The sequence below is a fragment of the Naegleria gruberi genome (assembly GCF_000004985.1).
Source record: "Naegleria gruberi genomic scaffold NAEGRscaffold_62, whole genome shotgun sequence".
Taxonomy (NCBI): domain Eukaryota; phylum Heterolobosea; class Eutetramitea; order Acrasida; family Naegleriidae; genus Naegleria; species Naegleria gruberi.
Genome location: NW_003163265.1, coordinates 33,725 through 47,945, shown reverse-complemented (window position 1 = coordinate 47,945; position 14,221 = coordinate 33,725). Strand labels below are relative to the sequence as shown.

General features: G+C 31.2%; 7 protein-coding genes across 7 annotated transcripts; 5 read left to right on the top strand and 2 right to left on the bottom strand.

The window, feature by feature from the left end:
- Window positions 1-586: 586 nt before the first annotated feature.
- Window positions 587-2,360, bottom strand: NAEGRDRAFT_73593 (uncharacterized protein; the record flags this gene model as incomplete). Its single annotated transcript, XM_002671244.1, has 4 exons — window positions 587-901; window positions 948-1,312; window positions 1,356-2,097; window positions 2,139-2,360. The coding sequence occupies 4 exons, from the start codon at window positions 2,358-2,360 to the stop codon at window positions 587-589; spliced, it is 1,644 nt and encodes a 547-aa protein (XP_002671290.1).
- Window positions 2,361-2,542: 182 nt separating this feature from the next.
- NAEGRDRAFT_73592 (uncharacterized protein) lies at window positions 2,543-3,706 on the top strand (the record flags this gene model as incomplete). The annotated part of the gene is made up of 1 exon (XM_002671308.1): window positions 2,543-3,706. One exon carries the CDS (start codon window positions 2,543-2,545, stop codon window positions 3,704-3,706), a length of 1,164 nt encoding a protein of 387 aa, XP_002671354.1.
- A 125-nt stretch (window positions 3,707-3,831) lies between these two features.
- NAEGRDRAFT_59458 (uncharacterized protein) lies at window positions 3,832-5,555 on the top strand (the record flags this gene model as incomplete). Its single annotated transcript, XM_002671307.1, has 1 exon — window positions 3,832-5,555. One exon carries the CDS (start codon window positions 3,832-3,834, stop codon window positions 5,299-5,301), a length of 1,470 nt encoding a protein of 489 aa, XP_002671353.1. The 3' UTR covers window positions 5,302-5,555.
- Window positions 5,556-6,073: 518 nt separating this feature from the next.
- On the top strand, window positions 6,074-7,881 carry NAEGRDRAFT_73590 (uncharacterized protein; the record flags this gene model as incomplete). Its single annotated transcript, XM_002671306.1, has 3 exons — window positions 6,074-6,221; window positions 6,263-6,342; window positions 6,382-7,881. 3 exons carry the CDS (start codon window positions 6,074-6,076, stop codon window positions 7,879-7,881), a joined length of 1,728 nt encoding a protein of 575 aa, XP_002671352.1.
- Window positions 7,882-8,660: 779 nt separating this feature from the next.
- Window positions 8,661-9,649, bottom strand: NAEGRDRAFT_81542 (uncharacterized protein; the record flags this gene model as incomplete). The annotated part of the gene is made up of 1 exon (XM_002671243.1): window positions 8,661-9,649. The coding sequence occupies one exon, from the start codon at window positions 9,647-9,649 to the stop codon at window positions 8,687-8,689; it is 963 nt and encodes a 320-aa protein (XP_002671289.1). The 3' UTR covers window positions 8,661-8,686.
- Window positions 9,650-9,852: 203 nt separating this feature from the next.
- On the top strand, window positions 9,853-11,990 carry NAEGRDRAFT_81541 (uncharacterized protein; the record flags this gene model as incomplete). Its single annotated transcript, XM_002671305.1, has 3 exons — window positions 9,853-11,017; window positions 11,068-11,399; window positions 11,450-11,990. The coding sequence occupies 3 exons, from the start codon at window positions 9,853-9,855 to the stop codon at window positions 11,945-11,947; spliced, it is 1,995 nt and encodes a 664-aa protein (XP_002671351.1). The 3' UTR covers window positions 11,948-11,990.
- Window positions 11,991-12,119: 129 nt separating this feature from the next.
- Window positions 12,120-12,903, top strand: NAEGRDRAFT_55455 (uncharacterized protein; the record flags this gene model as incomplete). Its single annotated transcript, XM_002671304.1, has 1 exon — window positions 12,120-12,903. A coding segment is annotated over one exon (784 nt), but the record flags the coding sequence as incomplete, so codon positions are not given.
- Between the last annotated feature and the right edge of the window lie 1,318 nt (window positions 12,904-14,221).

Sequence of the window (14,221 nt, the reverse complement as noted above, 5' to 3'; positions counted from 1 at the left end):
AATTCTTCACTATTAATAATAATTCCTCTATTTCTTTCATAAAAGTAGGATATATTCATATCATGATGATGTGAGGAATTGTTTGGCTGGAATAGAGGAATAATATTAAAACAGACTGATTTGATGGTGTATTTTGGAGAAAAATTATTGATGTTATAATTTTCGGATTTAAATTCAAATTCCACAACAACACAATAATTATAATTATTTCTAATATATCGGTTGATTTCTTGCTGATGAGGATCATCAAAATAATAGCATTTAGATTCAACTTGTGTTGATGGATTCAATTCTATTACTTGTTGTTGATAATGGTGATCAGTATTATGATTTCCTTTAGAGAGAAAGGAATAGCGGGATACTCTTCTCTGGGTATTGGATCCACTAATATTATTGAGCATTTTCTTATTGATTTATCTATTAATAATAATTTGATGGACAGTGTCAAAGGATGAAATTTTTATGAAGCTTTTGGCATTTCAAAGATGCGGGATTCTTTTTAAAGTAACAGTTAAATGTGGAGAATCTTTTTTAAAAATATTGAAATTATTATATTTTGGAAGAAGATGAAACATTAAAAATTGATTTATTCTTGTTTTATCAACTTTTCATTCAAACGTTGTCGTTGGGCATTTCTTTCAATCCACTTTTTCAAATTATCAACTCTTTCCAATAAGGAAGGATGTGCATTGTAATAGCTAGAGTATAATCTATCTACAATTAAATTATAAACATTATTGACATGCATTTTGATGAGAGGTTCCTCAATATTATATCCAAGACTCATGCTGTACTCATCACTGGAATATTCGTATTTTCTTTGAATATGATTGAGAATTACCATGGCAAAATTTCCCAGTGGTTGAAAAAGATATGAGAATAAGCATAATCCAACACTTGGCTGAAAAAAATCTGTAAGATAATGGAATTGAATTTTGTAAACTTACATCAATTTCTGTAAATCCAAAACTATTGTAAAAATATTCATTGTAGATAGTGAATGAGAGGATAAATAAAAATATCCCTAAAGAAAAAACTTGTGAAGTTAATATTTTGATGCTGTGATTCATCTTATAGTGGTGAATTTCATGTGCCAATATTGCAAGTATTTCATCATTTGTCAAATTCAAACCATCTTTACTTATCAAATTATCGTATAGAACAATTTTCTTATTTTCTCCTGATCCAATCATGAATGCATTTGCATTCTCATGTCTTTTTGATCCATCTACGTAGACAATATCTTTAACTGGAATTCCTACTTTAATTGTCAACTCTTCAATACTTTTTCTGAGAGGCCCTTCTGGCATTTCTTTAAAAATGATTATATTTAATATAAAAATTAAAATACTTACCATAAAAAGTATTGAACATTGGAGCTAATATTATTGGATATAATTCATATATACCCACAGCTAGGGCAACACTTCCAACCCACATATAAACCCAGTGAATTGGACTTCCAGTTGTAAGCAACCACAAAATTAAGAATAAAAGTGGAGTGCCTATAACTACTGAAATAATTCCCATTTTGATTTGATCCATTATCCAATTACGAAAAACTGTCATTATATCCTGAACTCCTCCCTCACTTCCATCACTATCATTATCACTTGTAATATCTTCTTTAAAATTTGATATTTCATTGTATTGGGATGTTGTTTCTTCTTCATCACTTTTTACAGAATTATCACCTTGCTCATCTCCAAAAAACATTTTTGCATTATTGATTTGCATTAATTTGGATCTACTACTTTCCAATAATTGTTGATGTGAAAATATAGCAACATCTTCATTGGTTAGTGTAGAGTTTTGAAGATCTTTTCTTTCTTGCTTGGTTTCAAAGAATTTTCCATCAATCACAAAAATTCTATAAACCTCAAATGGAGCTCTCACCAAAGTGCTCAGTAAAGAAACAAGGAAGAGGAATGTCACACCTCTTGTAATGGCATATTCTTCCCCTAAACTAAAGAGTAAAATATTAATTTTCAAAGATAAGTCAAAAATCCATGTTAGAACCCCAGATAATAATATCACAACCTCAGTTATAAACCCGTATGCATTTTCCAATCTTGAAAATCCCAATCTCAAAATGCTCTTTCACACATTATAAAATCAATTGTTAAATTATTACCTACATAATTTCTCATATCATCAAATTCATCCTTATCCAAGTATTTTTGTAATTTTGAGGGAATGTTTGAAGTTTTCAAAAGTTTACTTTGTCTATAATCCAAATATAATTCAATAAAAAAAGCAACAGCATTCGAAAGGATAGTAATTGTAAGAAATGGTAGAGGTACTTGATGCACAATTTTTGCAAGTATTGTAATGTAATATGCAATATAGGTATGGATCATTTTGATTCAAAGATATCTATTTAATATAATTTCAATCACAACATATGTCCTGAAAGAAATCCGATAGAGAAGGGATGGTGTGTTTTTGGCCTTTTTTTTGATTGTGTTTTATTAATATCCATTCAAGTCGGGAACCGATATTGTTTGGCGCCAATAATTTTTACGATTTCCAAACAGAAAAAATGTTCTCTACTCGTCCTACATTGGTCTTGATTTTCGGTGCTGAAGGTTGTAGGAAGGAATTTCTAATGCAAGAGTTAATTCAAAAGAAGAATGGTGTAATTAGTGGAGCTTCTAAGGATCGTGATTTAATTGGATTTGAAAAATTAACCTCATATCATTTTGTCCCAACAATAACTTGTGCACCTGTTGATGTTAGATATGATCTGAAGAAGACTTCCGATTTGTTTGAAGTTGTTGAAGGAAATGAATTTCTAGACCAATTTAGATCTAGAAATTATGATTTATGTTGGAAAGAATTTCTTGATAAGCAATACAAATATAATGGAGAGGAAATTTGTAATGACTATGTATACAAAGCAATTCCAAATATTGAGAGAGAAATAGAGAAAAATCCAGAGTCTCAAAAAATAATTATTTCACTCTCAAATAGCACAGCAGCTGAGGAAGGATCAATTTTTAATCCCCTTATGACTGCAATCAAATTATACAAAGATACTCATAATCTAAAAATTGTATTTATAAGAGCTCCAAGAGAGACGATAGTACATTCTCTTATTGAAAAAGGATGTTACAAAAAGGATGAAATTGATACTTTGCTTGTTCACCATGAATTTATTGAAAAAGATCAAACAGTTAACACTCTACGAAAGTATCTTCACTATAATGGAAATATTCCAATAGTTTTTGTTGATATTACGAATAATGTTCAAGCTGATTTGAGAAGAATGATAAATAGTTTGGAAGGAAAAACAGAGGAAGAATATGAACCTTTCTATGAATCAAAACAAACTGCTAGAGATTATATGAAGAAGCATAAAATTAGTGAACTCTTACAGTATCTTCTCCAACAAACACTTATTAATATGCCAGAGGATCCAAGAAAATTTTTAATTGAAAATTTACAACAAATTAAGAAAAAATCTTCACTTAAAATTCTAACACCAACAGATTTTGAGACAATGTTTACAATGATAGATATTAATAATAAGGGATTTGTGACATATGAACAAACTTTGAAAACAATGGTTAATCTTAAAGTTTCTAACATCAACGCCGAAACAGCTCTTCAGGGTGTTGACAAGGCAGCCAGAATATCAAAAGAACAATTTGTGAAAATTGTTACAAGACATTTGGACATTTTAAGTGATACACCATATCAATAAATCAAATTGTATGATGTGCAAGTTTAAAAACCTTTCATTATTACAAAAGTGCAGAAATCTATTATTATCAATTGAAAATTGAATAAAGTTTAAAAAAAATAATTTGCAAAAACCAATAAAAAAAAATGAGTGAACCAACCACTGCTACAACACCAGTTGAAACAAAACAAAAGAAGAACCCTGTCTCTGAAGAAGAGGGCAAACGTAAACAACAACAAAAATACAGAAAGGGTAATGCCATTGAGGTTGAACCTGTAGCTGGTACTCGGGATTTCCTTCCTGAAGAAATGAGAGAAAGGGAATGGCTCTTCAGTAAATTCCACGAAACAAGTAAACTCTTTGGTTTTGAACCATACGATGCACCAATCCTTGAAATGGAAGAACTTTACAAGAGAAAGGGAGGTGAAGAAATTGTTCAACAAATGTATAACTTTATTGACAAGAGTGAATTGAACGTTGCTTTGCGTCCAGAAATGACACCATCTCTTGCCAGACTTATCTTGAAGAACAAAAAGACTTTAAAGTTCCCATTAAAGTGGTACAGTATTCCACAATGTTGGAGATATGAAACTACTACTCGTGGTAGAAAGAGAGAACACTATCAATGGAACTGTGATATCTGGGGTGTTCAAGATGTTACAGGTGAATGTGAATTGTTTGCTACTATTGTAAATTTCTTTAAATTGGTTTCCTTATCAAGTGAAAAAGTTACAATTAGATTCAGTTCTCGTAAAATTATTGAAGATTTGATCAAATTAGAATTTGGACTTAATTTATCTGATGACAAGTTCAAGGAAACCTGTATCATTATTGACAAGATGGATAAGATGGAAGCTGAAGATGTTAAAAAGATTCTTGTTGATAAAGTTCCTGAAATTTCTGATGAAGTTGCTCTCAAGATTATCAAATTGATGAACTTTAAGAAATTGAATCCAAATGAAGATTATTCTGGATCTAAAGCTTTGGAAGCTTTCAAGGGAATGTTGACAAATCAAGCTTTCAAGGATAGTACCGTTTTCAAGGAAGTTGAAGAAATTTTTGCCATGGTAGGAAAGAATGGTTATGATATTGAAGATTGGATTGAATTTGATCCAAGTATTGTTCGTGGTTTGTCATATTATACAGGTGTTGTTTTTGAAGCTTTTGCAACTGTTGGTGATATTCAACGTGCAATTTGTGGTGGCGGTAGATATGATAAGATTTTAGGAACTTATGGAGCTAAGGATCAAATTCCTGCTTGTGGTTTTGGTTTTGGAGATGTTGTCATTTTGGAAATTCTCAGAGATTTGAAATTGATTCCAGAATATATCACTTCTCAACAAGTTGAAGACTTTGTTATTCCATTCGATCTTTCTTTGAGACCTCAAGCTGCTAAGATTGTTTCAATTTTGAGAAAGAAGGGTAGAGTTGCTGATTTATATCTTAAGAATCCAAAGAAGGTTGGTGCCTGTTTCGAATATGCTGATAAGATTGGTGCTACTAGAGCTATTTTTGTTGCTCCAGCCGAATGGAATAATGGTCAAGTTAAAATCAAAATGTTGAGAGAAGAAGATCCAGAAAAGAAGGAATTTACTGTTAAAATTGAAGACCTTTAAATTTATTCATCTTCATTTCCAATACATTGCTTTATTAATTCCATAATTAACGGATTTTCCATAGCTGCTGTAACTCTCTCTTTATCATTAATCTGTTTATTAACCTGTTGTTCTTCATTATGAGACCCTTCCGATACAAATATTTCTAATTTATACTTTGTCACGAACAACTTTTTTCCAAATCTATTTTTTAAACGTTCCCTAATACATAAACTAATATGAGACACTAATGAACAATGTTTTACAGTTGGTGTAAAATTAATTTTCACAATAGATCCATTAATTATTTGAATTGAATCTTCATTAATAATATTTAATTCCTCTAAAGAGTAGGGATGCTCGGGATCCCTGATATCTGCTATTGCTTCAAAAATATCAATTTCATCTATTTGGTCGTTTAATAGATTATAAATATGTTGGTTTTTAATTTGAGTCATGTTAGTAGTATTTATCGTTCCACCATTTGAATTTTCAATTTTCGTTCGATTAGATGATGTTGTTCCACTGATGAGTGCATTTCCACAGTTTGTCATTGTTGTTGTCGCTTTTTTTCGCTAGTTTGTGATTTTGAAAGAGAAACTCCACTATCACTTTCTCTCCATTGTCGGATTTAATGCAACTATTAATTCCCCTTTACCAAACTAATAATTTTCTTCTCATCAATTAATTGATGGTTCTCAATAATATAAAACAGAGGAAAGAAGAAGAAAATATCTACAAACACGAAGTTAAAAAACGTGTATTGTTCATATTTCATATCAATCAAAAAAAAATGACCAAAATACGCATCAGTAATACAATCACAGATGGTACAGCAAGAGAGAGCTTGATTGAAAAACAAATCGGAAACAACCAACCAACAAAAAGTCATATTCAGGATACATTAACATCTGCAGGAAAGGGTTTATCCTACTTATTATGTATGTTTTGAAAAATTAACAAATTATTAAAATTTATCAAGCTTTGTCCTTCCTCTCTAAAATTGTAACATTTGTTGCAAATACATATATAATAAGACAATTAGATCCAGGAACTAAGGGTGTAAGTTTTGAGATTAATAATTTTTATGACTTTGAATAGTTTATCTTTAAATCTGAACTATTTGCAACTACTGTAATATTTCTGTCCTCAGAATGTTTTAGAAGAGCTTGTTTAAGAACAAATTTGAATGAAAGTAATAATGAAAACCAATATCAGAAAATCAGAACCATTTCTTTATTGTCAATTCCATATGGATTGTTGACAATGATTTTTTGTTACTTTATTTGGGGAACATTTTATTTACCAAAGGTAGATTCTACAATATCTCCATTATTGATTTATAGCTTTGCAACATTTATTGAAATTTTTGCTCAACCAATGTATATTCTTTCTCTTGCTCAATTGGCATTTGGTGTTAGAGTTACAATAGAAGCTAGTGCTTTATTTATCAAGATTATTTCTAGTTTTTTTATTGTAAATATTTGCAAAACAGAAAATGTTTTACTCTACTTTGGATATAGTCAAATATGTTATAGTTTGACAATATTTATTGGATATCTAATTTATAATTTTAAATGGAATAATGGTAACAAATTATTGGAAAAATTTACAATTTCATGGGATTGGAACTTGTTTGAACTCTCGCAAAGTTTTCTCTATCAATCCGTAATTAAATACATACTCACAGAAGGTGAAAAACATATATTAATTCTATTTCGTACTCAGTATGACCAGGGAGTTTATGATATTGTCTTTAATCTTGGATCTTTGGCAGCTCGTTTAATATTTCAATATTTGGAAGAAACCAGTTTCTCTATTTGGAGTAAATTGAGCAATATTGTAAATTGTACTGAAAGGAAACCTTCCAATGACGAAATTACTGAATCAGTTACAACAAGCGCCACAGTTTTAATTCTGTTTTTGAAAGCATCCATTTTAATTGGTTGTGTATTTGCCTTCTTTGGACCTGCTTACTCTCACACTCTCATTTATCTCTTATATGGTGACCAATGGGCCAATAATACTGAAGCTCCTCAGATATTATCTATTTACTGTTTTTATATTTTCTTTATGGCTTTAAATGGAATAAGTGAAGCTTTTATTCATGCACTTTCAGATAGAAAGGAAATTATCAAACTGAATTACATTATGATTCTATTCTCTATTGTGTACATGTCTGTTTGTATTACATGTTTGTGGTTATTCAATTTGGGAACTAAGAGTATGATTATTGCCAACTGTTTTAATATGTTAATGAGAATATCCTATAGCACCTATTTTATAGTTTTATTCTTTAAGAAACACAAGAATAATTTGAGAATGAAACCAAGTGAAATTCTACAACAGATCATTCCATCCAAAGTAGTACTAATAGTACTTTCCAGTTGCCTTGTTATTACCAAGGCTACAGAACTCTATTTTGATATTTCTAAAACAAAACTGTTTTGCATTGTCAGATTCGTTCATATAGGTGTTGGAAGTTTGTTTTTAATGCTTTTTATTGTTTGCCTCTACAAATTTGAAAAACCATTCATCAGACAATTTACAATGTTCAGAAGGGGTGAGATTGGTACAACTTTAAATGAAAAACAAGAGTAAATTCCTTCTTTCAAAAATACCCAATGTTTTGTGGCAGATAGTTTTTATTATTGGAAATAGGAATTGGTGTTTCACCTATGATTATTTTCCTAATGATGATTTAATATTACGGAAAGTCATGATGAGTTTGTGGAAGATAAGATATGGTGGTTAAAAGGGAATTAGAATATTACTACATTATTCATCAGCTGGAGCGTTCATCTTGGCTTTTTCTAACTTTTCTTTGATAATTCTCAATTTTTCTTCTCTTCGCCATAAGTCTTGTGATTTTTGCACCCACTTCATGTATCTCTTGTATTGGCATCTTTCATATCTAATTCTTTCATCATCACATTTGAAAGGATTATAATAATTTTCGTGTCTGCAATTGTTGAGAGGGATAACACGGTGAACACAGGCATCTCTCAAATACAAAGGAACATTGTTTTTGTCCATTTCTTCTTCAGAAACAAGAGGCTTCAATTCTATACATCATCCGAACAATTTAATCACAAATTCCAACAATTATTATTAAATTCATAAAAACGTTAACACAATGTTATTGTTTCATACTATTCTTGATGTACATACTGCTGATTTTAGATTCTACTTCTTGGTGCATCTCAGCTGGAACAAATTCCTTCCATCTGTCGCTGTGGAACAAAATGCTAGTGTAAACCATTTTTTTTTAAATTAAATATTTTTTAAAAATATTATTTGGCCCATTCTCTTTCAATTATTTAATTCAGATCTATCCACAATTAATTCAACTTGTTTCATTAAGGTTTTAATTTGTTTTTATCCAACAATTTATTCTATTTAACATTTATTGTTGTTTTTGTTCGTCATTATAAAATTCAAACGAAGAAGCCTTGGCAAAAGGTGCAAGATATCCCCTATTAGCTTCTTCCATATAGAAACTCAAAAGTTTTGGAGGTGGTAAACCCATATATTTCTTATAAATCAATTGTGGATTACTCTTTTCTTCATCCGATAATAAATGGCCTTTTTGTTGGATAAACTTTTCAAAGTTCAACATTACTTGAATACTCTTCTTATTGTAGTAAATCGAACGAACAGAACCGCCTACACTTTCAATGGCCTTGATAGCTTCCTTAGATGCTCTTGGTACTTCAATATCAATCTTTGAACGTAAAAATTCCTTTCCTTTAGCGAGTAATTTAATTCCAGGATACTTTGGATTTTTAATCAATCCTGCTTCCTTCAATGTTCTCATAGTTATTGTGGCACCTTGACTAATGTCAATACGTCCAGAATCGATGAGGAATTGTATTTGTTCCAAGTTAACTTCTTGATAGTTGAGTTTGAATTTACCATTACGGAAACCATATTTTGGAACACGACGCCACAATGGAGTTTGACCACCTTCAAAACCAACAGGAAGATTAATACCATTACGAGAGTAAAGACCACCTCTACCTCTACCGCAAGTCTTTCCTCTTCCAGAACCAGTACCTCTACCAACTCTTCTCTTCTTTTTGAGTGGCATTGGAAGTTTCAAGTTCGTCAAGGATATATCTTCAACTTTTGTATTTTCAACTTCGATAAATTGTTTGTAGGCTTCCTTCTTTTTGAGAGGTTTGATTGTTTGTCTAAAACGTTCATATTGTTGTTGAGGTGTTATTGTTGTGTTATTGTCATTATTCATGATGCGAGAAGTTGTACAGAAAGACATTCTTTGAAGAAGAGATGATGCAACACCTGAAGTTTGCACCTTCTTTAAAGTGGATGGTGCCACAGCGAGGTAATTTTGAATGACTCGTTTCATTTTTTTTAATTTACAAAAATAAAATTAAATAGAAATTTTATAATTTATTTATTATATGCATTAAAATAACAATTACTTTGAATTTGGAGGTGTTCATATGACAAAGTTCATATATTATCGAAGTGACACCTAGTTTAAAACCAGTTTGGAAAATGTACTTTTAAGATTTATTAAACTTCTCAACCATTACAGGCAAAAAAAACATGGAAACAACCACACAATCAACAATTACCAAATCTTTGGATGTTAATCATTCAAGAAGTAAAACCGTTGAATTGAGGAGAGACTCCTACTCTCCTCAAATACTCAAAGAAAGAAGAAATTCATTGTTTGGTAAATTCTTTAGAAAGTCAACAAGTGGAGGAAGTGATTCAAATCATCAATTTAAAACAGCCCATAACAACGGAGATTCCAATAATGTTCAATTCAAACAAACTGACCATAACAATATCTTTATTAAGAAGAATCAGAAATTGAGGAGAATTCTATCTAAAGTTCACAATTTGCTTTTCAAAAAACAAGATGAAAAACAACTGTTTAAACAACTCATTACAAACCCTCAAGCTGATGATGATGAATCACTGATGGAAGAAACAGGAGGAAGGAAGGAGACAGGACAATTCGAAACACCATTTTCCTCTGATTCATCTCTCTACAACAAGTCAATTGTTTATGACCAATTACAATCTCCAACATCCTATGCTGCAAGACAACAAGAACTCGAATCAAGGTATGAAAAATTGGGAAGAATCAATGATGAAGTGATTTCTGTTGCATTCAAAGCTTCCAATTCTGCAAATCAAACTCCAGCAACCACTAATTTTCCAAACAGCAACAAACAGATGGGTTGCACAAATTTCCAAAAGAAACAAAAAAAATATTTTACTCCTACCCGATCACTCTCACTTCCAAGTATTACACGGTCATTGGATAATAATATTAAAGACCACTCATACAACAACAAGAATAATAATTTGAGTGTTATTGGAAAGTCCGAAACATCATCAATACAACAAAAAATCAACAACATTAAATCTTCTACTATCATGAACATTCCAAAGAAAAACACTAGTGAAGATGACTTTTCCATGGATGAGTCTAGTCTCTCTGAAGGAGGTATTCATGCCATTACAAAACCACCAAGTAATATTAAAATTATGAGTGATGAAGATGGAGTTATTATTAGTTCATCACCAACAACAAAACCAAGAGTCTCTAACGGACAGATTCAAGAGGAAATTTTGGATCCTATTTTCGATTTTTTCAAACAAAATACTAACTATGATTTAATGCCTTATTCTGGTAAAGTAATAGTTTTTGATATTGATCTGCCAGTTAGAGAAGCTTTCCAAGTTGCTGCTAATAATGGTATGTTATTAATAATTAAGGATTTATAGTATTCAAAATTGATTATTTAGACATTTCATTTGCTTCTCTTTGGGATAGTGAAAAGAGTTGTCTTGTCGGAATGTTAACTGTTACCGATTTGATTGATATTTTATTATTGTTCCACAATCAAATGGATGTTATTCAAGACCTTGTAACTCACAAGACAATTAGAGAATGGAGAGCAATGCAAAAACGTACAAGACCTGATAAGCTTATTTTTGTAACACCTGAAGATACTTTACTTACAGCAATTCATACTCTTAGCAAGTACTCAATCCATCGTTTGCCAGTTTTGTCACCAAAGGGAGCTTTATTACATATTATTACACATTCACATCTTCTTGCCTATCTAGTTCAAAATGTAGGTTTTTATGAAAATTTGAATTTGGTGATTATTAAGGTTATTATTAGCTCAAATTTGAATCTCCAATTTTCCAATACAGTTTAGAAGATTTAGGAATTGGTACATATACCAATGTTGTTACTGCTAAAATGGAAATGCAACTTTTTGCAGCTGTATGCATGTTTGCTAAATATAAGGTTTCTGCTATTCCTGTTGTAAATGAAGATGGATGCGTAGTTGATGTATTTTCAAGATATGATATCGTCTACTTTGTTAGAGATGGTGATTATAGACTTGAAATGACTTTGGGAGATGCTTTAAGAACTAGACCAAGAATTCCAGTCTTTACTTGTACAAAAGCTGAATCATTTGAAAAAGTATTACGACACTTGTCAACAACTCGTATTCACAGATTGGTATGTGTTGATGAATATTCAAGAGTTGTCGGCATTGTTTCAATTAGTGACATTTTCTCATTCTTGATGAAGAAACAAGAGGAAATACTCTCTAGAGAAAAAGATATTGAATTATTACATGGACCAACTACTATGGAAGATGATTTGTAAATTTTAAACTAGAATAATACCATGTAATAAATAATTTGTATCAAATATTTTAATTTCTTTTATTATCAAATTAATAGGAAAATTCCTTCCAGTTCAATTAAACAAACTATTTTAAAAATAATAAAAAAAATATTAATACAATCAAACCCTCTACAAAAATTGGACGATCATCATGCCGAAACAATTTGTAAGAGGAGGTCCTTGGAAAAATAGTGAGGATGAAATTTTAAAAGCTGCCGTTATGAAGTATGGTAAAAACCAATGGGCTCGTGTGGCTTCATTGTTAAATAGAAAATCTGCTAAACAATGTAAAGCTCGTTGGTATGAATGGCTTGATCCGAGCATAAAGAAAACCGAATGGACAAGAGAAGAGGAGGAAAAACTATTGCATCTTGCAAAAATTATGCCAAGTCAATGGAAATCAATAGCTCCGATTGTAGGAAGAACAGCAAGTCAATGTTTGGAACATTACGAACAAATGTTGGATGAGGAACAAAGAAAACAAGAAGGTGGAGAGTCATCCTCTTCGAGTGATGATCCAAGAAAATTACGTGTTGGTGAAATTGATCCGAATCCAGAAACTAAAGCAGCTAGACCAGATCCTATTAATATGGATGAGGATGAATTGGAAACATTAAATGAAGCTAGAGCTCGTTTATCCAATACAAAGGGTAAAAAGGCTAAACGACATTTGAGAGAAAAACAATTAGAAGAAGGTCGTCGTATTGCTGCTCTGCAAAAGAAAAGAGAATTAAAAGCTGCTGGTTTAACAGTTGCTCCATCCACAAAGAAAAAGAGAAAGTTAAAAAATCAATCTACAACTGTGGATTATAATAAGGAAATTCCCTTCTACAAAAAACCAGCTCCTGGATTCTATGATACTACAGAGGAAGATACGAAAACAACATTATTATCATTTGAAGGTAACTCTGTTCAAGCTCTAGCTCAAATTCAAAATGAGCAAAATGAAAATAATGAAAAGAAAAAGAAGGATAAGGTCCAAATTTTAATGGATAAAAATCTTCCAGAAATTATAAAGAGAGTGGATGAAATATCAGAATCAAGAGTTAACTTGAAAAAAGTGAAATTATCACTTCCACCACCTCAAATAACAGATGAAGAATTGGATCAAATTGTGAAAATGGGAAAGAAAATGAATAGTTTACCATCATCTTCTCTTTCAAATAATCAAGCAACTAGACAATTAATGGGAGATTACAAACCAAATGCAACACCTCTTATTCAACCAACTAGAACACCTCTCAAAGGTGATAATACAGGAGAAAAATTAAGAGAATTGCAACAACTTTCAAGTACACCAACACCTATTCAACTTTCAAGAACCAAGGAGAGTGATATCTTTGTAAATCCAACACCAATTTCTGCAACTCCTATTCAAAGTTCATCTGTAAAATCAACACCAATAATTCACCAAACACCTTTCAGAGATCAATTACAAATCAATACTCCATCATATGCTCCAACAGAGTTGACTGATGATTTAAATTTCCACAAGCAAAGCTTGAAAGAGGGATTTAGCAAACTTCCAACACCAACTGGTGGAGATTTTGTGGTTTTCAAACAGTCCAACAATGAAGAAAAATCCGAATTTAAAAAGAAATCCTTAGAAAAAGACGCTGGAGAAAATGAAAAGGCTAAATCAAAAGAAAAATTAGTTGCAAAACAAAATGAATTAATTCAGAGAACTAGCGTATCAAGACGAAATTACCCTAAACCTCACACCCCATGTCAAGATATGTCTGTATTTGTGCCATCAAAAGAAATGACTCAGGAACTAGATGTAAATAACAAAATAGCCAGCGAAATGATCTCACTAGAGATGAAACAATTGATTAACAATGACATTTCCCATGAATTTTCTCAAAAAAACCTAAGCATACCTTCCAGTTTACTATTGAGGGCAAATATTGAGTTGGCTATTGAATTGAATCAACAAAATCAAAATTTATCGCTTGAGGAATTACGCAAACTCTATCAAAGTCCTATTATTTCGAATAAGGTAGATATTGTAAACATGCTAGAGAAACCTTACTCTACTTTAAAACAAGAAATGGAACAAGTCGAGAATGGTCTCTCTACTTTCAAAACCAAGCAAGAATTATTGCTTACCTATTTCAAGAGAATAAGTGAAGAAATCAAAAAGTCAAAATCAGAGCTAGATAATTTCAAACTTATCCAAACTCAAGAAAGAACTGTTGGGCCATTAAGACTAGCTCATCTCGAAGAAGAAGTAACCCTTCTATGTAAAAAAGA